The sequence below is a fragment of the Xenopus laevis genome, chromosome 9_10S (assembly GCF_017654675.1).
Source record: "Xenopus laevis strain J_2021 chromosome 9_10S, Xenopus_laevis_v10.1, whole genome shotgun sequence".
Lineage (NCBI taxonomy): Eukaryota > Metazoa > Chordata > Amphibia > Anura > Pipidae > Xenopus > Xenopus laevis.
The window spans coordinates 112,152,014-112,179,659 of NC_054388.1; the positions used below are offsets into that span (position 1 = coordinate 112,152,014).

A 27,646-nucleotide genomic window follows, 5' to 3' on the forward strand; every position below is an offset into this window, starting at 1 on the left:
CCTGGGTACCCCTGGAACTATAGCAGGGTGACTGTTACCCCAATGTTTCTATCTATCTGTAACCTTGTTATGAGCTAAGGGGGCCCAGTTTGAAGGCCAGTTAGGGGGAGATTTGGGGTGAGTGCTTATTTGTGTCCTGGATACCCCTGGAACTATAGCAGGGTGACTGTTACCCCAATGTTTCAATATATCTGTAACCTTGTTATAATTCAATTTTTTTTCAAAAAGGATGTTTGTGGGACAATTGTGGGCTAAATTTTATAAAGATAAAGAGCCTCAGTCTTGTCCACTATTTGCATTGGGTTTGAGGCAGGTATTGACCACTAGGACTGAATGCCTTGTTATAAAGATAACTAGAATCTCAGTCATGAAGCAGAAAAAGACTGATGTTTTGTGAAAGAAAAAAGGGAAACAAACCCTTTGATCTCAGTTTCTTATGGAAGCACAAAACAGCAACATTTCTTAAAAAAAAAAAATAATTAATCCATATTATCAAGTTATTATAATTTCAGGCACAAGTAAAAACTCTCTTCATGAAAACAACCATTTAATATTATTTCCAATTTATGGTGATACAGGTGATTTTGACAATTTTATTAGTTACACAGTAACATAAACGAGCTTTTTAAGTAATACGTACAAGAAATGCTCATAATTAAATAACATATTCACATATTTTCATGTAAATAAGGTGTAGAATTTCCCAAATAATCAGAAATTTTCCACCGTCTGAGTTTTTTTTAAATCTGAGAATGTCTCAATTTGTCTTAAAGGATTCATTTTTTAAAAAAGATTAAAGGATTAATAATTTTGTTTTATTTAGATTTTTTATTAAACTGCATGTTCCGTACATGTTTTTGCATAGGTGTGTTTTTTCATGTCAGAGGGAGCAGCCATCATTACTCAGACGAGATAACCTTTCCCATAAACTCCTTCTAGTGGCTAAATAACCATGAAAAATGCTGGAATATTTGCTGGAAATGTCTTTTATTAAGTGAATGTAGAACAAACAGGCCCCACCGTTTTTAAAAAAAAAAAAAGTCAAAATTAATTATGAAATAAATTTTTGTTATTGGCAGTGCAACATAAAGTTTTTCAGTATAAAAAAGGTGAATATGTTGAGTTTTCACTTTGTATGTAGTTCTAGATGTGTCGCTGTTTCTTGAGCAACTCATAACCCAAATGGAATACATTCTACTGCAATGGCCATTGAAGCGCAAGTTCCTGGGTATGAATTATATAAAGCTGATTTAAAAGTGGCCCCATCCGATTAATAAGAGTGACTTTCTTTAACATGAAACGATTTCTTTAGACTTTGTAGAGCTTTCTCTCTAGTGATCCTCTGCCAGTCTTCTGGAAATGTAGCTGGTTTTTTTCCATGCTCACGTGCAAACTTATCATTATGCTCTTTCAAGACAAATTTCCAATAATCTGTGCCTTTCCTTCCATCCTCAGGGTGGATATTCCATTCTGGGTAATATTTACGGTAATCTTTATAAGGGTGAGCTGTCCAGCCTGTCTCTTCAGAGTTGAAACTTCTATTAGAGAGAACAGCAGTGGAGCAGATAGAATGATCTAGAACATCTAGAACATCTTTACTGCACTGTGCCAGACCCATTGGTCGGTGGATAGAGGCAAAGTGCTCTGAGTGGTCATCAGTTCCAGCCTCACAAGGCACTTTACAGAATGGACACTGCTTCCCACATCCAATGACCTTCTTATACAATTCCTCCTGAGGCTTCAAGGTGATGTTGGAGAACATAGAGTCAATGTCACATTCTCTCATTTCTGCTTTAATTTGTTTTTCGGTATCTTCTAAAAAGATCTCAACATTATTTGAAAATTCAGAAACATTAAATTTGTTTTCGAAAACTATAAGCTTCAACTTGTTCTGTGAGACGACCAGTTCTTTATCTAACTGTCTGCAAAAGTATTCTAAAAAATCTGAAAAATTGTTTGCTTGCCCTGCTGAATTAGAACAGGCATGTTTGACTTTCTGCATTATGGAATCAAGGACTCTAATATACAAATCACTGCTGCTCTTCAGCTTCTGGTATTGCTGCTTTATGTAATTTAATATAAATATGTGAGTGAAGCTCTCATAGTTATTAATGCATTTATTGTATTCCTCAAATGAGTTTGCTTGTAGAAGCTGCTCAAGGACATAGAACTGAAAAGTTCTGCGACTCCTGAATTCAGGTTTTTGTAGAATATGATCCAACAGCTCCCTCCCTGTGTGGTTCTGAATGTGTTGTACAATGGCCGGCTTCAGGCAAACCTCACAGAAATATCCAGCCCTTTTCTGACATTCATCCTTTTCTTTGTACATGCTCTCAAACAAGGAAAAGTAATGGCACCTGAGGTTTTCCAAGGAACGAGCTGGGTCATTATTTTCAATAAACTCATTGTGCAGCGTCTGGAATTTTTGAGCAGCTTCTTTAAAAATAAAAACAACCAGGTCTACAGGTTCTTCTTTATGTTCTTCCTTTATCATTCTGAGGAGTTCATGGCAGTATGTCTCATCATAGTTCCCTTTAGTGCTAATTATTTCAGAAATGTAATTGTGGTATTTGTTTATTACAGGGTCAAAATCAGTGTCCCAATAGTAATCTTCAAAATTATTTTGGCCATGTAGCTTTTTAGAAGGTGAATTATATTTCAGGTACTGAAACATTTCCTGGCTTATATCCCTCTTGCTTAGTCTTTGTATATTTAAACCCTTTAGTGTTTCTTCCCATATATTTTCAAATTCCATCTTCAACATATTATCATCCAATTCAGAACCATTATCCCTGCTGTTCTCAATAATAGCTTTAACTTTAGATTCTATATTTTGGAGGAATCTTTCCTGTATTTGTTGAACTTTGCTCCTGTCCAGTTGCAGACGTAATGCATCTTCACACTTTATGACTAAACAAGATTCCTGTGTCTCTCTGAGATATTTCACACTGCGGAAGAAATCAGTTCTAAATGGTTCCAAGAGATGAACATTGTCACATCCACTGCTAAAATATTCCTCTAGTGACTGTGACATGTTTCTCTCTTCTATTCCCAATATCTGTTTCATTTCTTGCATAATCATTTTTCTCCTTTCTGAATCCAGTTTGTCTGCTGGTAGATTCCTGATAGAAGTTTCTGTCTCAGTAAACCAATTATAAGTTGCCTTCAGGAAGCTCCATTCCCAGCCTGTATAATGCATACACAGCTGGTTATAAGCCTCGGAAACTAAGCTATTTCTGAAGCTAAAGATAAATTTCTCATGTTTCACAGCATTCCACAGGCTTTTTATCCACTCTGTAAATTCTGGGATAGTCTGAGCCTTCACTTTCATCTTTTTCATATATGAAATCAAATATTTCTTCAGTTCATTTACACCATTACTGTATCCAGTATTAACTGAGGCCATAGGTGGGACACCATACCACAAGCCAGGGATATACCAAGTGTGTTCCTCAAGGTCATAGTCTATAATATCTGAGAACATCGTTATATGATTCTTTTTCTCCATTTTTGCTGCAACTTCAGTCATTTTATCCAACTGCTGCAAGAGCTTCTGTCTGTCCCTCAGGTTCTTCTCATGCGCAGAAACATCACTGACATTTTGGTGGACAAACTGGCAATTGTGCTTCTTGCCTATTTGTTTCATCCGAAGGAAAGCATGTATCACTAACTGCAGAATATCTTTCATTTCTGCTGTGTTCTCCATGGCCATGTTGATTATTGTGATATCGCTCAACCCAACAACTAGAGTGGCCATCTCATTGTCATGTTCATAGCTGTCCTCCAGAGAAGCCAGTTCAGGAGACTTTAAACCTTCTGTGTCAATCACTAGGATAAACTCACAGCCTAATTCCATTTGGAACTTATCTTCCACTTTAATCAGTGTCATGAAGGCTCCCCGCGTGCATCGCCCACTGGCCACAGGGAACTGCAAGCCAAACATGGTGTTCAGGAGGGTGGACTTCCCTGTGCTCTGCACTCCCAGCACTGTGATTACTCTCATTCTGTATTTCCCTCCTGTCTTAGTGTCCAGCTCATTTAGAACATCAGAAATCCACTGTAGCGGGATGTTGGAGGCGTCTCCATCTATCAGCTCCAATGGGAACCCATCAAGGAGAAGATCGGCAGCCATTCCTGGGAGTTTGCTGAATTTCTCTTCCATGTTACTGCCATTCTCCACAACATATTTAGCTTCATAAAACTGTCCCAGTTCTCTCAGAAAGTGTTCAATGCCTAAGGAGCTGTCTGATATTCTCTGATCTATTTGTTTTAGTTTCTCTACATCTGCTCCATAGTTGTCAAATGTCTCCTTGTACTCTGCCTGCAGTTTACAGAGATTTTCTCTAGCAACTGACTCAAGACTGAATTTTGTAAACTTTAAAAAACACTGTTTTTCAATTTGAGCTAATTCAGTGGCTGCTTTTCTGAACTGTTCAATGGCTTCAGGGAAAGGATGTGCATTTTGCCTCTTGCGGAGTGAAGAACAACGTTGCCTCAGTTTGTCCATGTAATCTTCTGCATTCTCACTGCCCTGGTCTCTCATTCTACACATTTCTTTCTCTGTTTTGGACAGTTCTTTCCAGAGCTCCCCCTGCAGTTTCATTGTTTCATTCTTATATTTAACAATGTCCCTTATATTGGTGGCAATCTGATTGGCATGGTGCTTTGCTGCTTCTAGCTCTATGGAGCTTTCATCAACATGAATATTAAATGTCTGAGTTTTTTGCGACATTTGTTGTAGATTCATGTTATAATCGGATATTTTGGTATGATTTGCAATAGTATTCTTTAATTCTCTTACCAGTGCTGCATCATTGGATGATCTTTTTCTTTCCCAGACATTCTTCTTATCTAGGTTCAGTTTTTCTTGTAGCAGTTCCCTGTATTCCTTTATTTTCTTACTAGAGGCTTGTGAAGAAGGATCTATAATAATATATGTATTATACAAGTTATTGAATTTTGCTAAAAGTTCACACTCTCTCTCCCCGACACTCTCGGTGAATATGAACACTGCCGATGATACGTGGCTTAAAAATCTGAACTGCTCCTCACCAGACCTCAAGTCTCCTCTCATATTTGTGACTGCAATGGGTTGTTTGATAATGTCTGATTTTAAGTTGCTGCCAGGAAAATACCAACATATTTCCACCAATCCATCTGAGATTTTACGTGAAGCATTCCCAGTTTCCATTTCTTTGTGTAAAAAAACCTCTTGCGCCTGATGAGCTGGGCTGAGAATAAGATTGAGAATGTGGGACTTTGATGTTCTGCAGTTCCCTAGTCTCACAAAAGAGAAAACTGGCATTGATATGTTCACCAAGTTATCCTCCTTAAATCCTTTACTGTCTTGTGATGATTGAGGTCTCCACCTCTTCACAATGCCTCTCATTGCCCATAGCATGAAGGTGCAGTCTGTGCCATCACCAGGAGGGAGCAGCAGAGGGACAGCAAATTGGCACATGGACATTTTCAGTAGAATTTCTTGCTGTAAGCAAGGGTCTGAATAATGTAGGAGAGCACAGAGAACATCTAGAGGATGGACTGAATCATCACTGTCAGATGATGAATCTTCATCTAAGTACCAATCATCCTGGTCTGTGTCTAACTGTGTAACTTGATGCTGTAAGGTTGTATTCCTTGCATTTCTGTTAAGGGACATCAGCTTTCTCAGATAATACCAAGGAACTTCTGGAAGGGTCTGACACTGAATCATCTGTCCAAGGCTAAGAACATCTTTCAGGCTCAGTTTAGAACTGTAACTGTCCAATCCGAATTCTTTAAATATTTTCTGAAATGCTGACTTTTCTCCTGCAAAACAAAATATTCAAACCATAAGTCAAAGTAACACTGTATAAACTACACAACTACACTTTTTCTATGTAAAAGAAAGAAATATAGTGAGTTGTTCTGATGTTCTTTTGGTTAGGAAAACATTTAGAAACCTCTCTCAAATCTTTCCTAAGCAGAAGAACATCAGAGCAGCCTCTTTCTTTCTCCTGACAACTTCCTTGACTACTTGGTGGTCAGACTGGTGGGAAACTGACCAGCAGGTGGCGCTGTTGTAACAAAATTCATTCATATTAACAGTACATGTATCCCTTAATATCTTGGAATAAAAAATAAATAATGAATGAATGTAAATGACAAAAGTGCTTAGAATAACCCCCTCATCAATTTTACATTCACTTATTAATAAAGGTTTATTTATCCTTGAACAATTCCTTTAAAGTCCACTTAAAGTCAGAAAGAAATAGAATAGGGCAAACAGCCCAAAAAGACAAAAGGAGATCAAGAAGGCAGCAAACAAATAAAAAAAAACAGAAAATCAGAACAAAAGAAAAATAAAGCAAATAGGAGAAAATGCAAGGAAGACAAAATGGAGGAAGAAAAAGTTATTTTGTAAATTGGGCCCTTAGTCAGCTGCTGGGAAGCTAGTGATCATCATTTATCTATAGCTCAAGGGCTTACTTCACAGAAATGATGGGGCCCTACAAATCTGTTTTGTATTGTGGCCCCACTAACAATAAGTTCTGACCTGTATCATATTCCATCTTGGTATTTCCTCTGTTACCCTTTATCCATTTTCTTTCGAGGTTCACATTTCCATATTCAGAATACATTTTACTCTATTAGGTCAACTTACAGTATCAATAGACTTGCTTTCTCCAGTCACTGCAATTAAAGGCCTCCATATCATTTCCTTAACCTAAGGTCCTGGATCTTGCTGCACTACTTTAACTTACAATCAAGGGTTCAAGCATACTGAAATGCCCTCAATGCCTGATGTTAAGTAAATAGGACCTACATGAATAAGATATGACCCTTGGGGTGGGCATTGAAAGTACTGTTTCTATTTTTGCAGATGATACTAAATTGTGCAGAACTATAGGTTCCATGCGGGATGCTGCCACTTTGCACAGTGATTTGTCTAAACTGGAAAACTGGGCAGCAAACTGGAAAATGAGGTTCAATGTTGATAAATGCAGGTTATGCACTTTGGCAAAAATAATAGAAATGCAAGTTATACACTAAATGGCAGTGTGTTGGGTGTTTCCTTAAATGAGAAGGATCTAGGGGTCTTTGTAGATAACACGTTGTCTAATTCTGGGCAGTGTCATTCTGTGGCTACTGAAGCAAATAAAGTTCTTGTATAAAAAAAGGGCATTAACTCAAGGGATGAAAACATAATTCTGCCTCTTTATAGGTCCCTGGTGAGGCCTCATCTGGAGTATGGGGGCAGTTTTGGACTCCAGTCCTTAAGAGGGATATAAATGAGCTGGAGAGAGTGCAGAGACTAAGTGCAACTAAACTGGTTAGAGGGAGGGAAGAGTTAAATTATGAGGGGAGACTGACAAGGTTGGGGTTGTTTTCTCTGGGAAAAAGGCGCTTGTGAGGGGACATGATTAGACTTTACAAGTACATTAGAGGACATTATAGACAAATGGCAGGGGACCTTTTTACCCATAAAGAGAATCACGTACCAGAGGCCTCCCCTTCAGACTAGAAGAAAAGAAGTTTCATTTAAAGGAACAGAGTAGGGGGTTCATCACAGTCAGGACAGTGAGGTTGGGGAATGCACTGCCGGGTGATGATTCAGTTAATGACTATAAGAGGGACTTGGATGATTTCTTGGACAGACATAATACAAAGGCTATTGTGATACTAAACTTTATAGTTAGTATAGATATGGGGATATATAATTTATGTGACAGTAGGGAGGGGTGTGTATGGATGCTGGGTTTTCATTTGGAGCGGTTGAACTTCATGGAATTTGGTCTTTTTTTCAACCCAAATATACTATGTAACTATATAACTTTGTACGACATTCGAGGGTCTAAGACAGGGATCCCAAACCTTTTTTACCCATGCGCCACTTCAAATGTAAAAAGAAGTTGGAGAGCAACACAAGCATGAAAAAAGTTTGTGGGGATCCAATTATGGGCTGTGATTGGCTATTTGGTAGCCCCTATGTGGATTGGCAGCCTACAGGAGGCTCTTTTTTATACAACCAAATCTTGCCTCAAAGTCAGGAATTCAAAAATAATCACCTGCTTTGAGGCCACTGGGAGCAACATCCAAGGGGTTGGTGAGCAACATGTTTCTCGCGAGCTACTGTTTGGGGACCTTAGACTCTAAGACAACAAATACATTTTCACACCAAATCTTCCCCTAACTGACCTTCAAGCTGAGCTTTCATGTGTATCTAAAGGAACAAATAGGCATTCTCCTAAAAGGACATTGTTATTTGTTTTTTACAACAGCTCCTCTCTTCATTCTTATTTAGCTCTGCCGACAGAACTCCCTCCAAATCATAATTTAAATAATCCATGACTCAGACTGAGCAAATTAAGAAATCAGAGGCATTTTCAGTAATAGTGGATATGATATATATATATATAGAGAGAGAGAGAGAGAGAGAGAGAGAGAGAGAGAGAGAGAGAGAGAGAGAGAGAGAGAGAGAGAGAGAGAGATACGTCTAGTAACATCATCAGACATATATAATATTAGTCATGTGATAATAAAGTCCCAAAAGAAAGAACTGACAATTGTTACCTGATTCTTCCAAACCCTCCATAGGGATAGGTTGGGATTTGGATTTAGGAGAGTAAATTGTCCCATGGCCATCAGGAGTTTGGGGTCTTTCTTGGAATACACCACTGCCTGAGGGCCCACCGTCAATAGTGTCTGTTACTTTTATCCTTTTCCTGAAGTCAGGTTCTTGATCATCAACCAATGGAGAAGATCCCGTCACTGTAACAAGATAATACAAGGGGTGATATCTGAGCTCCAAATAAAGCTTCCTGCAGTTTATTGAGGATCACTATGACTGGGAATCTGGGATAACGCCATCAGCGGAAACCTAGTGAATTTAGCCTTTTGGACAATGACACATAAGGCTTTTTGTTGAGGTGACAAAGTGACAGAAAAAAACCTTCAGTGTCATTATACATAGAGGAGTAGAGGAATCTAATTGGGTATGAATACTTTCCCTCCTACCAAGAGTTCTCCTCAGTCACTCACTGGAGAACAGCCTTGTTTCAGAAACTTGATCCCAGGGAAAAGTGTCCTATAAAAAGCCCCACCTGCAGTTATTTGCTCAAGAATGTCCCCATTGTTATAGCTGCTTTCACATTGACAGCAGCAGCAGCCTCAGGGTATAACATATTTATTTTCTGTTTATCAATAAACTTTGCAGCCCAGACTTTGAGCAGGTGCGGTGAAAGGAAAGTGGTCAAAAAGTAGCCATGGCCTAAATACTTGTAAGATTTGCTTTGTGTGCCAGACCCTTATAGGTGCCCCTGGATTTCAATTTCAATATCCAATGTAAAAAGTTGGGGGCACATTTACTTAGCTCGAGTGAAGGAATAGAATAAAAAAAACTTTGAATTTCGAATGTTTTTTTTGGCTACTTCGACCATCGAATTGACTACTTCGACCTTCGACTACGACTGCGAATCGAACGATTCGAACTAAAAATCGTTCGAATATTCGACCATTCGATAGTCGAAGTACTGTGTCTTTAAAAAAAACTTCGACCCCCTACTTCGCCACCTAAAACCTATGGGGAAGGTCCCCATAGGCTTTCTAAGCTTTTTTTGGTCGTAGAAAAATCGTTCGTGCGATGGATTAAAATCCTTCAAATCGTTCGATTCGAAGGATTTAATTGTTCGATCAAACTTATTGTGGTAAATCCTTCGACTTCGAATATCGAAGTCGAAGGATTTACCTTCAGCAGTCAAATATCGAGGGTTAATTAACCCTCGATATTCAACCCTATGTAAATATGCCCCTTGATGTTTGCCCAGGTGCATTAACTCATAGCGACCAATACGAAGTTGGCTTTTAAATGAGTGACTATTAAATGGTACCTTCTGATTTGGGGCGCTTGTTTCTTTCCAGGCTAGGATCTATTGATTTCCGCCCTGAGACTGATAAGACCTCCTGTTCAGAAGCAATTTGTGCTTGAGTTGTGATTTTCTCCTCTGCAACAAAATAACAGAAAATAACAGAGTGGATCTCTGGCAATGCATTTATTACGTCAGGATCTTTTATACTTTTCTTAAGACTGGATTTGACTAGACTGCGAGGAGGTTGATACCACTAAGTGGGACCTAGATCATTCCACCTTTAGCTCTTTCCAACAAGCCCTGCTTCTTCCATCACAAGTCCTTCTGGCAATGACGTTAGACACAATAGGGAGGCTCTGTAGATGATGAAGAAGCTTATGACCATCAGATTGGACAATAGCAGCTTAGGCATGAGTAAATAAGCAACATGAATCTGTAGCAGCTTCATAAAGCCTGAGAGGGAGGCGAAATGCAAATAAATAATATCACACATTGACCTGTTATTATTTATGTTAGTCAAGTTCAAAAGGAATAAAGAAGTTAAAGGGATTCTGTCATGATTTTTATGATGTCATTTTTATTTCAAAATGACACTGTTTACACTGCAAATAATTCACTGTACAATATAAAATTTCATTCCTGAACCAGCAAGTGTATTTAGTTGTAATATAGGTGTGTAGGTGCATCTCAGGTCATTTTGCCTGGTCATGTGATTTCAGAAAGAGCCAGCACTTTAGGATGGAACTGCTTTCTGGCAGGCTGTTGTTTCTCCTACTCAATGTAACTGAATGTGTCTCAGTGGGAACTGGATTTTACTATTGAGTGTTGTTCTTAGATCTACCAGGCAGCTGTTATCTTGTGTTAGGGAGCTGTTATCTGGTTACCTTCCCATTGTTCTGTTGTTAGTAGGGATGCACCGAATCCAGGATTCGGTTCGGGATTCGGCCAGGATTCAGCCTTTTTCAGCAGGATTCGGCCGAATCCTTCTGCCTGGCCGAAACCGAATCCGAGTCCTAATTTGCATATGCAAAACAAATAAAGGGACAAAAAGGAGCTGAACAAAGGGTTTGAGAGCTGCAGTGTGGATGAGAAGAAGAATGCGGTGGAGAAAGGGAAGAGAAAAACAAACCAAATAGACAATTAAGCTAAAAACTGAGGATGTGATGAGGAGAAGTGCTGTTCTTCATCAGACAAATGTGACATTGTTCATGTGATAATATAATGCCAAAGGAAGAATGGATCATTTTTACCTGATTGTTCCAAACCATCCATAGGGATAGAGTGGTTGTTGGATTTAGGAGAGGAAGTTTCCAGGTGGCCAACAGGAGTTTGTGAACTTTCCTGGAAAACACCACTGTCTGAGGGCCCAACATCAGTAGAGTCTCTTTGTTTTCTCTGTTTACCAAAGCCAAGGACTTGATTATCAGCAGATAGAGAAGATCTCGGCACTGTAAGAATATAATACAAGGGGTGATATCTCAGCTCCAAATAAAGCTTCACCTCTGCAGGTTATTGGGGATGATTATAGCTGGAAATCTGGGATAACACCTTCAATCTTATGGGAACAAAATAACTTAATTTTAATTTATACAATGAGGTAAATTCAACCTAGTAACTGTTGCCTTTAGTATCAGACAGAGGCAATCAAACTAGGTTTGTATACTTTATTCATTTCCCTCTCACCCAGAATTTATTTGATTGACCCTGGGGACTGTCCTGTTCCAGAACCTTGTTCCCCATGGAGAAGTGTCCTCATACAGTATTTCCGTCTGCAGCTATTGGATTATGAATGCCCCATATTTTGGCTTCACCTGCTCTGCAACTCTGCTGTAGAGGACCTGCTTTTGCTTTGACATAAGCAGCAATGTGACATCAGATACAAATCGGGTGTGTTCAAAAAGAAGGAACGGCCTTTTAAAGATGTGTGTCAATTTATACAGTAGGGGGCCCATTTACTTAGCTCAAGTGAAGGAATAGAATACATTTTTTTTGGCTACTTTGACCATCGAATTGGCTACTTCAACCTTCGACTACGACTTTGACTGGAACGATTCAATCTAAAAATCGTTTGAATATTTGACCATTCGATAGTCGAAGTAAAAAAAACTTTGACCCCCTAGTTCGCCACCTAAAACCTACCGAAGTCAATGTTAGCCTATGGGGAAGGTCCCCCATCTTTTTTTGGTCGAAGAAAAATCGTTCGATTGATGGATTAAAATCGAATCGATTCGAAGAATTTAATAGTTCCATCGAACGATTTTTTTCGTTCGATCAAACTATTTGCGCTAAATCCTTCGAATATCGGAAGGATTTACAATCGGCAGTCGAATATCGAGGGTTAATTAACCCTCGATATTCGACCCTATGTAAATCTGCCCCTAGGTGTGTCTGGATTCAGAAGTCAGGATAGTCAAAAAGCCAGGCAGGGGTCACAACAGGAATCAGGAATACAGAATCAGAAGCTTAACAGCACGAAAACCACAGGAACAAGATCCTATAACGGGCAAATTACTGAAGCCCAATAGAGCCTTTTATACTGTTTGATTTTCGCGCCAATTGCGCGTCATCACGCCAGCGCATCCATAAAAGGAATGAGACGCGGGCGCGCGCGCCCTAACGAACCGGCATGGAGACAGAGGCAGAAGTGCGGCGTGGCTGGCGTCCCCGCTGCCCCACTAGGCCACCAGGGTGAGTATAATTTGTCACAATACCATTGTATTTTGACTGTAAACAAAAACCTTCAGTGTCATTATACATATACAATAGAGGAATCTAACTGAGTATGAATACTTTCCCTCCTACCAAGAATTCTCATCACTCACTGGAGAACAGCCTTGTTTCAGAAACTTGATTTTAGGGAGAAGTGACCTATACAAAGCCCCACCTGCAGCTATTGGCTCAAGAATGTCCCCATTTTTTTGCTTAATCCGCCCCACAATTCTATTGCTATAGCTGCTTTCGCATTGACAGCAACAGCAGCCTCAGGGTATAAAATATTTATTTTCTGTTTATCAATAAACTTTGTAGCCCAGACTTTGAGCAGGTGTGGTGAAAGGCATAAGTGGACAGACCAGGGGAGCAACTGACTTCCTTGGCAAATAGTCCAATTGATTATCGGGTGGTCCCTCACTCCAATAGCTCCAAGGCTCAATCAAATAGAGTCAGTGGCACCGTCCCAGCCACACAGCATCAAAGGTACAAGCAGAGATTCACTCCAGAGAGCCACTGGAGTGAATCTCTGCTTGTACCTTTGACTTCCTTGGCAGGTGTTTTACCAGCTAGGCTGGTACATACTGGTTGGGTGGCCACCTAACCTAGAGTCTTGGCCTTCAAAGAGGGCTGCTGAGCTGAAAACCTTCTATTAGCAATTTAACACTGTCTAAAAATAGGGTATTATCTCAGAAACCACTCTAAGTAAATTTACATTAGTTTGTTTTTTGGGTTTAGATCCCTTTAACATATTTCCCCTTTCCCTGCCTGGCTGCCACCCTGCTCAGGGAACTGCACTGCTAGGCAATTTCCCCTACTCCAGAAATGTATATTCTCTGGGGCAAATTCACTAACCTGCGGAATTCGCCAGCGACGGCTTCGCTCACATCACAACACTTCTCCAGGCTAAAATTCAGCAGGACAATGCTAATTCACTTAAATGCGAAGTTGCGTCAAGGGCGCCGAATGATAGCAAAGTTTCGCTAGCGTTAATTCAGCAAGCAAAGCGAAGTTACGCTACTGTTGGATAATTTGAATACAGCGGAAAGTTAAAGTTGAATGGCTGTATATGTTGCAGCAATACAGTAAAATCCGCATCTTAGTGAATTTGCGTAGTTACGTCCATTCGCCAGAGCGAAAATTAGAGTTAGAGTAGCGCTACAGTCTATCTCCTTCACTAGCGAATTCACGCCTGCGCCCGTAAATCGGTGACATGCCAAAATGACGTCACGCTGGCGAATTATTGCTAACGTTAGTCACTTCGCCCTTTAGTGAATTTCCCCCTATGTTGTTAACCGGTTATTGACCCCTTGCTAATAACATACATTCTATGTTTTATTAAATGGAGTAAAAATGTATAATTGCTTTTAAAAACCTAATATATAGTGATGGGCGAATTCGCGCCGTTTTGCTTCGCCAAAAAATTCGGGAAATTCGCAAAACAGCGAAAAATTTCTAAAAAAAAGAAAGAATTTATTCGCTAGCGGCGAATCGCGCAAATTCGCCGCAAATTTGCGCCTGGCGAATAAATTCGCCCATCACTACTAATATATAATTTTTTGCTTTTCTGTTACAGTTGTCCCTTTGGTAATTAGGAGCTGACATTTCAGTTTTCTGTAACAAAATGACACTTGAGGTCAAGTGAATGCATGGCACTTAGGGGGCCTATTTAATAAACCACAATTTGAATTTTTAGAGGGAAAAAACAAATTTTTTTGAGATTTATTATAACCCAAAGCTGCTAAAACTTCAAATCTGAAAAATACTCCAGCTAAAACCTGTGTACGTCACGTAGACGTCAATGGCAGATGTTTCTTCTCGATTATGATAATAAATTAAGGCAATTCATATTTGGGTCGCATTTTTTTCTATTTAAAAACTAGGAGAAGTTGAGTTTTAAAAATAGGCCCTTTATACTTGGACTTCTAAGTTTGGCCTACTGCCCTCCCTGTGTAAAAGAAGAGAGAAGAAAGACAGAAAATGGAGAATAAAAATAAATAAAAGGACAAAAAGGAGCAGAGCAGAGGATCAGAGAACAAGAGTGTGGCTGAGAAGAAGAATGACATGGAGAAAGGGAAGACAATAAAATGGACAATAAAGCAAAAAACTGATGATGTGATGAGGAGAAGTGCTGTGCGTCATCATACAAATATGACATTGTTCATGTGATAATATAATGCCAAAAGGAAGAACTGAGAATTGTTACCAGATTGTTCAAAACCATCCATAGGGATAGAGTGGGGGTTGGATTTAGGAGGTGGCCAAAAGGAAAGAGTACAGGTTGCCTTTAGTATCAGACAATCAAACTAGGTTTGTATACTTTATTCATTTCCCTTTTACCCAGAGTTTATTTCATTGACTGGGGGACTGTCCTGTTCCAGGACCTAGTTCCCCATGGAGAAGTGTCCTCATTCAGTATTCCTGTTTGCAGCTATTGGATTACAAATGTCCTGTTTTTTGGCTTCACCTGCTCCGCGACTCTGCTATAGAGGACCTGCTTTTTCTTTGACATGAGCAGCAATGTGACAGCAGCTACAGAGCAGGTGTGTTCAAAAAGAAGGAACGGCCTTCTAAAAATGTGAGCCAAACACATTGTGTGCCAAGTTTATACAGTAAGGGGCAGATTTATCAAAGGTCCAATTTCGAAGTGCTATAAACTTTGAGCGTCGATTAGGCTACTTCGATATTCGAAGTCAAATTCGTAGGATTTTTTACATCATTCAACCGTACAAAAAAATCCTTCGACTTCAAAAAATGTAGTCAAAGACACAGGAGGTCTCCCATACGCTAAACAGCAATTCGTCAGGTTTAAGGTGGCGAAATGTCAAAGGCAAAGTCTTTTTAAGAAGACAGTACTTCGATTTTCAAAGTAGATTTTACTTCGAATCAAAGTCGAAGTAGCCTATTCGATGGTCGAAGTACCCAAAAAATTTTTTCTCGAAATTCTAACTTTTTTATTCAAAAATTCACTTCGACCCTTAGTAAATCTGCCCCTAGGTTTGTCTGGATTTTACTTTGAAAATCTGGTAATCTCACCTTCACTCTAGTAGGAGGCTGTAATAAAAAGTGTTACCAGATTATTCTATCATTATTATTTAGCATTTGTGCATAGTTGCAATAATAGTTCTTCCGAGAAATATGTAGAACTAAGGATGGCTACCTGCTGGGATGTAATCCTCTGTTTCCATGGAATAGGAGTCCAGTTTAGTCCTCTGGTACTGAGTCACTGAGGCTTCATGGGTTATAATCGAATCCACTGCAACAACAAAACATGCACATACAGTATTTGGGTGATTTGCTCCTCTCCCAGCAGGTCTGACTATACTATAATGATCTGATTACTGGCCCAGGGGCTGGGGTGGATCAGGGACATGGGTGGGACCAACGTGAACTAACGTGGTTGTGAACTAAGGTTAATGCCACACTGAGTCTCCAACTGTAGCTAAACTCATGCTGCTGGCATCTGCTGATTTTGGCACTAAAATGCGTGAGTATGTATTTCAACACTGAAATTGTCAATGTTTGGGGGTATGGTGTGGAACTGGCCTGTAGTTGCCCCATGCAGGTATCAAGTTCATTTTAGTTTAGCAGAAAATATACAGAGAATTCCTCAGTTCACACAAGGGAAATATGACTCTCCTGTGGCACTTAGTGGCAATAGTGGAGTATAGAGAATTCATGCCACAGATTTGATGACTCTTTATAAATAACTGTAAAATGTTGGTGTCATTTACTTTTTTACACACCTTTACAACATCCATCGGCATCAGTGGAGGCTAATGAGGGGGGAAGGTTTGTTACAGTTAAGAGGAGAAGTATAGGACAAAAGGGTAGGGGGGTTGGTTTACAGCTTGTCCAAAGCAGCAGAAGATGCTGGAAGAACAGCTCTGAACTGGCATGTATGGACTCTCAGAGCACCCTGGGAGGCAAAGACTCTAATACGGGTGGTGGGGAGAGTGCAAGGAAGGAAAGTCAGGCTTTAGTTATAGGGGATTCAGGTATTCGAAAGATAGATAGGGTAATCTGCTGTAAGGACCCTCCAAAATAAGAGGAGGTGGCGAAGTGAAGAATGATTTTAAAAAACTACGTGCAAAGTTGAGGACGAGAACTTGCAAGGTAATTTTCTCAGAGATATTACCTGAGCCACGAGCAATGCTAAGAAAACAAAGGGAGCGTATGGAGATTAATGCGTGGCTGAGAGATTGGTGTAGGGAGGAGGGTTTTGGGTTTTTGGAGAACTGGGCTGATTTCTCAGTCGGCTAAAGGCTCTTTGCTAGGGATGGGCTGCACCTCAATGATGATGGGGCAGCTGTTTTGGGAGAGAAGATGGCTAGAGGGTTGGAGGAGATTTTAAACTAGATGTGGGGGGGAGGGTTCAGTAAAAGATTCAGTGGAAGACAGGTTAGATGAGATAGTGGGCAAAGGAAGGGAAAATGAGGGAGGAGATTTGGTTGGGGGGACTGTTTAGGATAGGGAGGACCACATGTTGTATATTCAATATGGTACCAGTATTAAATGTATGTTTACAAATGCAAATAATCTGAAAAATGGGAGAGCTGGAGGTGCTGGAGGGAAAATATAATGTGATTGGTGTGGCTGAAACATGGCTGAATGAGTCACATGACTGGGCAGTAAATATCAGTGGCGATACTTTGTTTCGGAGGGACAGAGGCAATAGAAAAGGAGGAGGGGTATGTCTGTATGTTAGGCAGGATTTAAATCTCATATAAAGGAGGAGGTGATGTTAGACAAATAAATATATATAAATTATAAGAGAATACGTTGGATTTGGAGAAGTCAGAAATGTTGAACAAATGTAAGGTAATTACTGACTAGCACTGCGGCCCATAACACAAGAGAGGACAGGGTGGAGGGAATACATGGACTGATGGTACCAAGACTGTGTTCTTATCAGTATAGAATATTCCATCTATTCCATCGAGTTTCTGACAGTTGCACAGGGTAGGACAGCTTGGTGTCAATACAGCACTGGTAGAACTGAGCCTTCAATCTGATTTAATGAACCTACAGGGCTTCTTCTCTCAAATTTTAGGGGGCCGATGACCAGGGATGGGCAAATTTGACCCATTTCACTTCATCAAAAATTTGCAGCTGACGAAAATTTGATAAAATGCATCAAAGTTCATAGACGACAAATTGTTTTTGACGTGCGGCAAAACATTTTTGACACACATTTTTTTGGGCATCATTTCGTCAATTTCTAAACCAGACAGATCCCTGAACTGACCGATATCTATAGTATATGAATACTGGGTGGGATCAGAGCATCACTAAACATGCAAATAACTGTACAGTTTTATCTCTGCAGGTATGTCCAGCTTAAATGGCTAAAGCAAACAGTGAATAGAGAACAAAGGCTTACCCTCAGAATGTTTGAAAGAACCATATTGTGGAGGATCAACCGATGTTCCTCTAAACTCCAACGATCCACTTTCAGGGTCACATACTGATAACACAAAATTACAAACAGTAAAATAGTCAGAAGGCTTAAAGGATAACTAAAGCCTAACTAAAGAAGTAGCTAAAAATGTTGTACATGATGTTTTGTGCTTCTGTACCAGCCCAATTTTCACTAGGCACAAATGAAATGTTCGCACTGGCAAAGTAACGATAGTGAAAAGTCGCCAGTGTTTGGTGCCCAGGACGAAGATCCACATATTAGTGAATTGGCGTCGTCGTACCGCATTTGCGCCTGGCGAACTGGTGCGAGCTGTGATATTATGAGACAATTGCAAGTTGTCTCATAATATCCCTCTCTACATCATACCAACAGTTACATAAAAGTTGAACAATCCCTTTAAATAAGAGGATGGGTCGGGGTTGGTTGTGGGACACTTTTTGTTGACACCCTGCACTATACAAGGTAATAGATTCTTGTCTCACTTTTTATGGCCACAAAGTGCAAGGAAATCCTTTACTGTTTCCTCAAGTAATTTCCTTTTGGGACCTGCACTATATACATTACAGATAAATGAGGCTTTCCATTCTACAACTGGCCATGTGATTTCATTATGTCCCTCCAACTGCAAAAACATCAGACAAAAACAAACATTACATTTGTTATTTTATACCTTCTTCTCTACATCCTTCTTTCTCTTCTTTAGAACTGCAAGAACACCATCCTGCAAAGATAAAAAGGGCAAATGTTTTCTTATACAACTGTATTGCATGAAGTGATAGTGATTGACACAATGAAACAATATGAACATATATTAAAGGATGAGTAAACCTTTAAAATAAGTGAATGTAAAACTGATGAGGGAGCTATTCTAAGCACTTTTGTCAATATGTAAATGTAAATGTAAATACATTCATTATTTATTATTTTTTATTCCAAGATATTAAGGGATACATGTGCTGTTAATATGAATGAATTTTGTTACAACAGCGCCACCTGCTGGTCAGTTTCCCACCAGTCTGACCACCAAGTAGTCAAGGAAGTTGTCAGGAGAAAGAAAGAGGCTGCTCTGATGTTTTTCTGCTTAGGAAAGATTTGACAAACAAGGAAATGTTGGGCTACTGCTCACCACTAATTTTTTAAAACCATTATGCGGGGGTGCAATGAGGCTGTGACCACAAAATACATATATACAAATACAAGAGTCCTCTGCACTCAACCCATCATCAATATATTTAAGACAGAGACATTTTGTGCTACTGCTACTGAAAAATCTCTTACCCTTTAAACAAAACAGGGATTGTTTGTTACACAGGAGCAGTGACCAGCTCCATGTTGTAGCTCCCACCCCTCCCAGCTATAGTCAGGTGATCCCACTGGTGTCTAATAAAAGGGCAGCCAAGTTTGGGAGTTTTACTTTGAAAGCAGCAAGTAAGTTGCAGATAAAACTTAGTCCCTGTGTAAAATGTACAATGAAGCAATAGAATTCTTAATGAATCAGATAAAATTGAGCGTAGGACTGGCCAGATATGGGATGACTTTGATGTAGTTGTTCAGCTTAAATATATTGCAATATATGGACAAACAATCCCTGTTTTGTTTAAAGGATAAGGTATTTTTCAGTAGCAGTATACACAAAATGTCTTAAATATACTAATAATGGGTTGAGTGCAGAGGACTCTTGTATTGTCTAAAGGAAAGGGTTCTAATTTTATTCCTAAGCAGAAGAACATCAGAGCAGCCTCTTTCTTTCTCCTGACAACTTCCTTGACTACTTGGTGGTCAGACTGGTCGGAATTGTTGGTTTGTAAATGACAAAAGTGCTTAGAATAGCACCAATCACCTCATCAATTTTACATTCACTTATTTTAAAGGTTTACTTATCCTTTAAAGGAGAAGGAATAGCATTTTAGAAATGGGGTGCCAAAAGGCAGGCACCGCCAAGTGACTATTTTTACTTACCTGACACTCCGGGCCGATGCTCCGATCAGCATAAAAACCGCCCAGCATGGGGTTTTTCTGGCGAGCCCCATGGAGAGATCCTCTTCCTGCTTCATCGGTTTTCAAATTTCCTGGGGCAGACGTGTGCGCAGTAGAGCGAAATAACCAGCTTTTTCATTAAAGTCTGGCTTTTTCCTCTACTGCGCTTACGCAACCGTGAGAAGACCTGAAGAAGCAGGAAGAGGATCTCTCTATGGTGGTCGCTGGAAGAACCCCAGGTCGGTGTGGTTTTCAGCTGATAGGAGCGCCGGCCCGGGGTGTCAGGTAAGTAAAAGTAGTCACTTGGTGGTGCTTAACTTTTGGCACCCCCAAGTGTAAAATGCTATTCTTTCTGCTTTAAATGTCCATAATACATGTCCATTTTAAAATAGAATCCGGGCACCTCCTCAGCTGAATGTGTAAGTTGAAATATTTGTTCTGTATTCTGAATCCATGCATTGATTTGAAAGTGTACTTACTGTGTAACACATAGGCTAACAATCCACCAGTAGCTGCGGATATGCCCACAATGTCGATTTTTCTGCCTATGGAAAGAGAAGATTATATCTATGTAATCAGAACTATGTTTTTACACCGATCATCAGTTCCAGAGCTGTCAACTTTTCATAAGGAGCGTGCCAGCATGCTGCACAAATTTTTCCAGGTATATGATGTAAGCGGACGTGACATCAGCGGAAGTGATGTCATGAGCATGCACCCGTCTCCTGAAGCTACAGAAACAGTGCTGCGCATGTACACATCTCTCCGCTGATGTCATTGTGCATGTGCACAATGGAATTTTGCCTGCAAATCATGGAAAATGTTCAGAAATCTGCAAAAATCAGGGGAATGCACAAGAGTGCAAAATCTGGTAACTCACGAAAAATAATAATATGTAATACAAGTAATTCAAAAATAAACAACTGAACTTGTTGAGTAATTATTGAGGACATTTCACTGCTCATCCGAGCAGCTTCTTCAGTACAACTGACTGGTGCGGGAAGTTCTCGGCATATAAACTCCTCCACTAATCCAATCACAATGGCACATTGTAACTCTTCAAAGAGGAGACATCTGAAGAAACTCACAGAGGTGTTGATTCTGTGTAGTTGTGATAGGATTATCCAATGTGTCATGCAACTCCTAGATACAGGTGTTACTTGTGAGAGTTGCATGAATGGATGTGTGAAGTGTTCTGAATCCACCGCGGTACAGATGTTAGAACAGCATTGTATGTAGCAGACAAGTGGTGTCGAAGGCCCCCACCTCTGTTCAGGGATGGTTTCTCCACCTTGATATGAATCGCCTTTTTCACACCTTGTTAAAACGAGTGGTCTTCTTTATCCTTTGGATTTTGCTGTCTTCAAAGGAGTGTCCCTTGTCTTTTAGGTGTAGAAAGACAGCTGAGTTTTTCCCTGTAGAGTTCTCCCACCTGTGCTGAGCCATTCGCTTGGAGAGCAGTTGTTTTGTCTCCCCAATGTATAGATCTGTGCACTCCTCGCTACACGGGACTCCGTATACCACATTGCTTTGTTTTTCTTTTGGTGTTGGATCCTTTGGGTGTACCAGTTTTTGTCTCAGTGTGTTGCTAGGTTTGAAAAACACAGGGACATGGTGTTTGTTGAAAATCCTCCTGAGTTTCTCTGACACTCCAGCTACATATGGGATGACTATGTTTCACCTACTATGTGTCTCCGGGCGGTTATTTCTATTGGTGTTCCTGTTGGGCTTGGTTGCTGCTGTTTTGACAATGGCCCAGTCTGGGGAGCCACTCGCTTTCAAAGCTCCTCTGAGATGTTTTTGCTCTTTGTCTTTGGACTCTGTATCAGTTGCCACACATTCCGCCCGGTGGTGCAGAATCTTTTACTTTGCAGACCTTGAAACTAGAAAAGCTTAAAGGAAACAAAATGCTACAGTAACGTCAGAAGAAGGGTAAGAATTTGATGTTCTAAGTAACTTGTTACAACCTCAAGTGGTTCTCTATTAGATTTTAAAGGTAACTAATTAAAATGGAGAATTTTATCAGTTGTTTTGATAATATGTATTTGTATTTTTAACAGGTGTTGATTTCGTGCGGATTGTATCATATTATGTATTTATTGAATGACATGTGCACACTGGACACTTTGTAACTGTATTTTTGACCTTTTGCACAGTTGATACTAATTGTATCATTTTTTTGGCAACATTGCACAGAGCAGCACTTACGAATAAGATTGGACATTAATCCAAAAGTAAAAGACATGGAGAAAAGTCCTTTTTTTAAAAGATTTTTACCTTTAATTGTATCTAATTATCCAAGATTGGATGTTGAAGATCACATGGGTGCGAGGGGTGTGTTTAAAAGGCTCACTGTGTACCTGTAAGTTTACACTTGAGAAAGGGCAACACCTGCCCGAAACATGTCGTGTAAAGCAGCATGAATAATAAATAATCACAAGCAGTTAATCTGCATTTGAGTGCTCTCCTCTCTTTCAACTTTTAGTGGTGGTGGATGATGTTGGGGGTGGGACTGATGATGTGGGGATCAGAGATTGGCTGATCACCATGTCATTAACTTTTATGTTCTTATTTGGAAATCCACACAGGAAGGTTTCACCTGGACATCCCTTCCAGATACCAGGCTGTCTGGGTGAAATACAGACATGTAGCAACCCTAGTTGACAGCTCTGTAGTTCCCATCATCCACACTCATTACATACAGTTGGCTGATGATACTAACCTTGTATGTTCATGAGAAATATAACCCCCAGAATTGGGGTAGAAGCCTCCAGAAACATGCATTTTGTGCACCTCATCACTGCAACACTGTTGGTCGTTTTGGGCCAATCCCTGTAACACAAACACCAGGAATAATATTTATGTTTACATTTTCATAACATAATTATTTTTTTTTTTGTCATTCAGCAGCCCCCAATGGCAAGCAACAGGATAACCTACATAGGGAAACTGCCACACCTCTTAAAGGGGTTGTTCACCTTAAAATAATCTTTTAGTATGATGTACAGAGGGATATTCTGAGGCAATTTGCAATTGGTTTTCATTCATCATTATTTGTGGTTTTTGAGTGATTTAGCTTTTTATTCAGCAGCTCCCCAGTTTGCCATTTCAGCAATCTGGTTGCTAAGGTACAAATTCCCCTAGCAACCATGCACTGATTTGAACAAGAGACTGGAATACTCATAGGAAGATGAGTAATAAAAAGTAGCAATAACAATACATTTGTAGCCTTACAGAACATTAGTTTTTAGATGGGGTCACTGACTCCCTTTTCAAACCTAGAAACAGCCAGAAGAAGGCAAATAATGAAACAACTATAAAAGATAAAAAAAATTAAGGCCATTTGAAAAGTTGCTCAGAACATACAAAAAGTTGACTTAAAGCTGAACAACTCCTTTAAAGGGGGCATATATAATTTTTAAAAATCCTACTTATCTTGCAGGCAATGATGAATTCTATATGGTGCCTGACTTCAAGCTGGGCTCAGACAGACCATTTCCATTAAAAACAACACCTTTTTTGGAACTCTCATTGGTCTGTGTTAAAAATGATCGGTGTGTGCCCACGAGCCAATCACACTATGGTTTCCACTACTACCTCTATGCTGATGATACTCAGATCTATCTCTCCTCTCCTGATCTCAATCCAGAACTCCTCCTGCCTGTCCACTATCTCGACTTGGCTGTCACAACGCTACCTTAAAGTATAAGTAAACCTTTAACATAAGTGAATGTAAAATTGATGAGGGGGCTATTCTAAGCACTTTTGTCATTTACATTCATTATTTATTTATTTTTTATTCCAAGATATTAAGGGATACATGTTCTGTTAATATGAATGAATTTTGTTCCAACAGCACCACCTGCTGGTCAGTTTCCCACCAGTCTGACCACCAAGTAGTCAAGGAAGTTGTCAGGAGAAAGAAAGAGGCTGCTCTGATGTTCTTCTGCTTAGGAATAAAATTAGAAACCTCTCTCAAATCTTTCCTAAGCAGAAGAACATCAGATCTGCCTCTTTCTTTCTCCTGACAACTTCCTTGACTACTTGCTGGTCAGACTGGTGAGAAACTGACCAGCAGGTGGCGCTGTTGTAACAAAATTCATTCATATTAACAGCACATGTATCCCTTAATATCTTGGAATAAAAAATAAATAAATAATGAATGTAAATGACAAAAGTGCTTAGAATAGCCCCCTCATCAATTTTACATTCACTTATGTTAAAGGTTTACTTATACTTTAAGGAATAAAACTTATACTTTTTGGAATAAAAAATAAATAAATAATGAATGTAAATGACAAAAGTGCTTAGAATAGCCCCCTCACCAATTTTACTTTCACATTTTAAAGATTTACTTATCCTTTAAGCAGCCAGAAAGACACTGCTTTCAGTTGCAACTGCTGTTACAAATAACTTTAAATCCATTGAAAAATGTGGAATGAATGTGGAATGGAAAGTGGTGCAAATGCTAATAAAAAAAAACGAAATTGAAAACAGCTTTTCGATGGTGTTCCAGTTTAGCAGGTGTTACATGGAACCATCAAGCCTTGTTTTCCCTGGTGCTCCTGCCTTGCACTTCTACCCCAGTTTCCCTAGAAGTGACCTCTGCATTCTTAGACGAGATTAACCTCACTCAGTCTGGAACAAGAACTCACAAGCAATTATTTAAGGGCAATAGGAGGGTGATTTGGGTAGCTGTAATGAATGCTGTCATATAGAGAGATTAGTAACTGCTATGGACCCTGGGAGTTGTGGCTCAGCCAGTCCTGCTCTTCAGTGCTGTCTGTCATATGATATAGTGGATAATGCACCCCCTACTGTAATTTATAAAGATATTACAAGTCACCGAGGAGTTACGTGACCATATAAAAGCACGAGGCCGCAGGCCGAGTGCTTTTATACAGGTCACGTAACTCCGAGGTGACTACAAATATCTTTATAAATTTCGGTAGTGGGTGCATTATTCATTATAATCTACACATACACATAATCCATGCACACTTCAGTTTATTTCCGTTCCATTTTCCCCTATGCTTTACATAGTCCCTGTACCTGTGTTGTAGCTGCATTTTTGTCCTCCTTTGATATGAGTGACTGAGGCATGCTGACTATATATGCCATATTTCTGCAGGCTGTTGCAGTGGAGGAAAGGGAAAAGAGATAGAGAGTGGAAAGTGCACGGGCACAGAAGAACAAAGGGTTAAAGCAGCAGTGTGAGCAATACAGACAGGAGATTGATGGTGAATGTGGGAGTTGGAGAGGCAGAGGGACTTTGGGCCGGTAGGACAGGATGTGGCATCCTTGCAACAGGATCTTGACAAACTGGTAATCTGGGCAGCTAAGTGGCAAATGAGATTCAATGTTGATAAATGTAAAGTCATGCACCTGGGATGTAAAAATATCCAAGCCACTTATACCCTTAATGGGACTGCACTAGGCAAATCCATTATGGAAAAGGACCTTGGAGTCCTTGTAGATGATAAACTTGGCTGTAGCAAGCAATGCCAGTCAGCAGCATCAAGGGCAAATAAGGTCTTGAGTTGTATTAAATGGGGCAGAGAGTCACGGGAGGAGGGGGTCCCACTGTATAGAGCACTTGTAAGGCCCCATCTAGAATATGCCGTACAGTTTTGGTCTCCATCACTCAAACAGGACATTATTGTATTAGAGAGGGGACAGAGAAGGGCAACTAAGCTGGTAAAGGGAAAATCTTAGCTATGAGGAAAGACTGGCCAAATTGGGGTTGTTCACTCTGGAGAAGAGGCACTTAAGGGGTGATATGATAACTATGTATAAATATATAAGGGGATCATATAATAATCTCTCTAATGCTTTATTTACCAGTAGGTCTTTCCAGCTGACACGAGGTCACCCATTCCGATTAGAAGAAAAGAGGTTCCGCCTAAATATTGGGAAGGGGTTTTTTACAGTGAGAGCTGTGAGGATGTGGAATTCTCTCCCTGAATCCGTTGTACAGGCTGATACATTAGATAGCTTTAAGAAGGGGTTGGATGGCTTTTTAGCAAGTAAGGGAATACAGGGTTATGGGAAATAGCTCATAGTCCAAGTTGATCCAGGGAATAGTCCGATTGCCATTTTGGAGTAAGGAAGGAATTTTTCCCCCTCTAAGGCAAATTGGAGAGGCTTCAGATGGGTTTTTTGCCTTCCTCTGGATCAACTGGCAGATAGGTAGTTAATATAAAAAAAAAAAAAAAAAAAAAAAAAAGGTTGAACTCGATGGACATGTGTCTTTTTTCAACCTTACTTACTATGTTACTATGTTACTATGTTACTATGACAGAGTGAGCAAGACATGTTGTTAACCGGAGATTTATAGATGGAGGTGGGGAGCGACCGGTAGAACAAAACCATAGTGACGTGGGAGGAACAGAGGGAGCGTGACAGGAGATGGAGGGGTGAGTGGAAGAGGGAGAGAGATCGAGGATCACCGCATGAATTTTTTAAAAATTGCAAATGCAAAGAGGAAGCGGCTCTCAAACTCTCAATGGTGTTGCTGGGCTCCCAAAGCTAATGTTCTGTGATAGGGGGGTTGTGCACGTGAGCAATATCATGGCAGATTACCTAGCTTCTAGCCTTTCCATGCTTCAAGATATAGTAACCACCTATAAATCTGTGCTCTCCTTAGAATCGGACCATTTGTTTTCCAGATTTGACATGAACTGTAGTTTCAATGCCGGCCCGTAGATGAGGTGGGGGGTTGAAAGACGGAGAGAGACTCTGTCAGTGTAACCGGAGATTAAGGGGGCGGGGCGGAAGAGAGACACAGAGGGAGCGTGACAGGAAATGGAGGGGGGAGCGGAAGAGAAAGACTCTGAGGAAGCATCGGCAGAGGGCGCAAGACCTGGGAGGCAGTGAGAGGGAAGGCTACAGCCGTAGCGAAGAAGGAGTAGCGACTGTTTGAAGTAAGGGAGGGAGGAGGAGGAGGAGGAGGAGGAGGGGGGGGAATGTGATGCGAAGCTGGAGGAGAAGCTTCAGGGACAGCATGCCAGTAATGATTGCTGTCTCTTTAAGATATAAACGGCGCGTTCTGACACAGTAACGCGCCGTTTATAAGGATATAATTTACAGTCTGGCCCATAGGGAATTAGCTGGTTTGTAGATTATATATTTATAATTAGAGATGGTAAGTGTTACTTGGGTCTCAAAAATAAAAGCCGATCTTACCCCTAGAGATGTATTTCATTCCAGCCATAGGTCTCCCCTTGTTTCCCAGCAGCCCCCAGTAGTAGTGAGCGTGTGCAGCTGAATCCAGAAGGGAATATGGAGAGAGTAAAGAGCAAAGTCACGTCTCTCTTTGTTTCACTTTCACATTCCCATACGTGGGTGTAACTGTGTGTTAACTACAGGGCAATGTCAGTACCAATCAGCCTGGCTTCTTACACCAATATCTTTATAGATACAATTATCTTTATCACTAAGTACAAACTGCACCACAAGCATTCCTGCCCAGTGTAATAAAAATCCAAGGAATACAGATTTGCATTGTGCAATACCGTATCTAAGCCAGTTATTTAAAGGAGAACTGAAGCCAAACTAAAGAAGTAGCTAGAAATATTGTACATAATGTTTTGTGCTTCTGTACCAGCCCAAGGCAACCACAGCCCTTTAGCAGTAAAGATCTGTGTCTCCAAAGATGCCCCAGTAGCTCCCCATCTTCTTTTCTGCTGAT

At 40.1% G+C, this 27,646-nt stretch overlaps 1 protein-coding gene across 2 annotated transcripts; it reads right to left on the reverse strand.

Moving 5' to 3' along the window:
• Positions 1-1,030: 1,030 nt before the first annotated feature.
• LOC108702356 (interferon-induced very large GTPase 1) lies at positions 1,031-27,266 on the reverse strand. Of its 2 annotated transcripts, none has more exons than XM_041578600.1 (10): positions 27,142-27,266; positions 22,679-22,788; positions 20,436-20,501; positions 18,650-18,700; positions 17,941-18,024; positions 15,718-15,813; positions 11,099-11,296; positions 9,870-9,983; positions 8,554-8,751; positions 1,031-5,808 (listed from the first exon to the last, which is right to left on the reverse strand). In XM_041578600.1, exons 2-10 carry the CDS (start codon positions 22,752-22,754, stop codon positions 1,271-1,273), a joined length of 5,421 nt encoding a protein of 1,806 aa, XP_041434534.1. In that variant the 5' UTR covers positions 22,755-22,788; positions 27,142-27,266; the 3' UTR covers positions 1,031-1,270. The 2 variants fall into 2 exon arrangements, with proteins under 2 accessions (XP_041434534.1, XP_041434533.1); XM_041578599.1 differs by lacking the exon at positions 27,142-27,266 and adding an exon at positions 26,539-26,984.
• Positions 27,267-27,646: the final 380 nt, after the last annotated feature.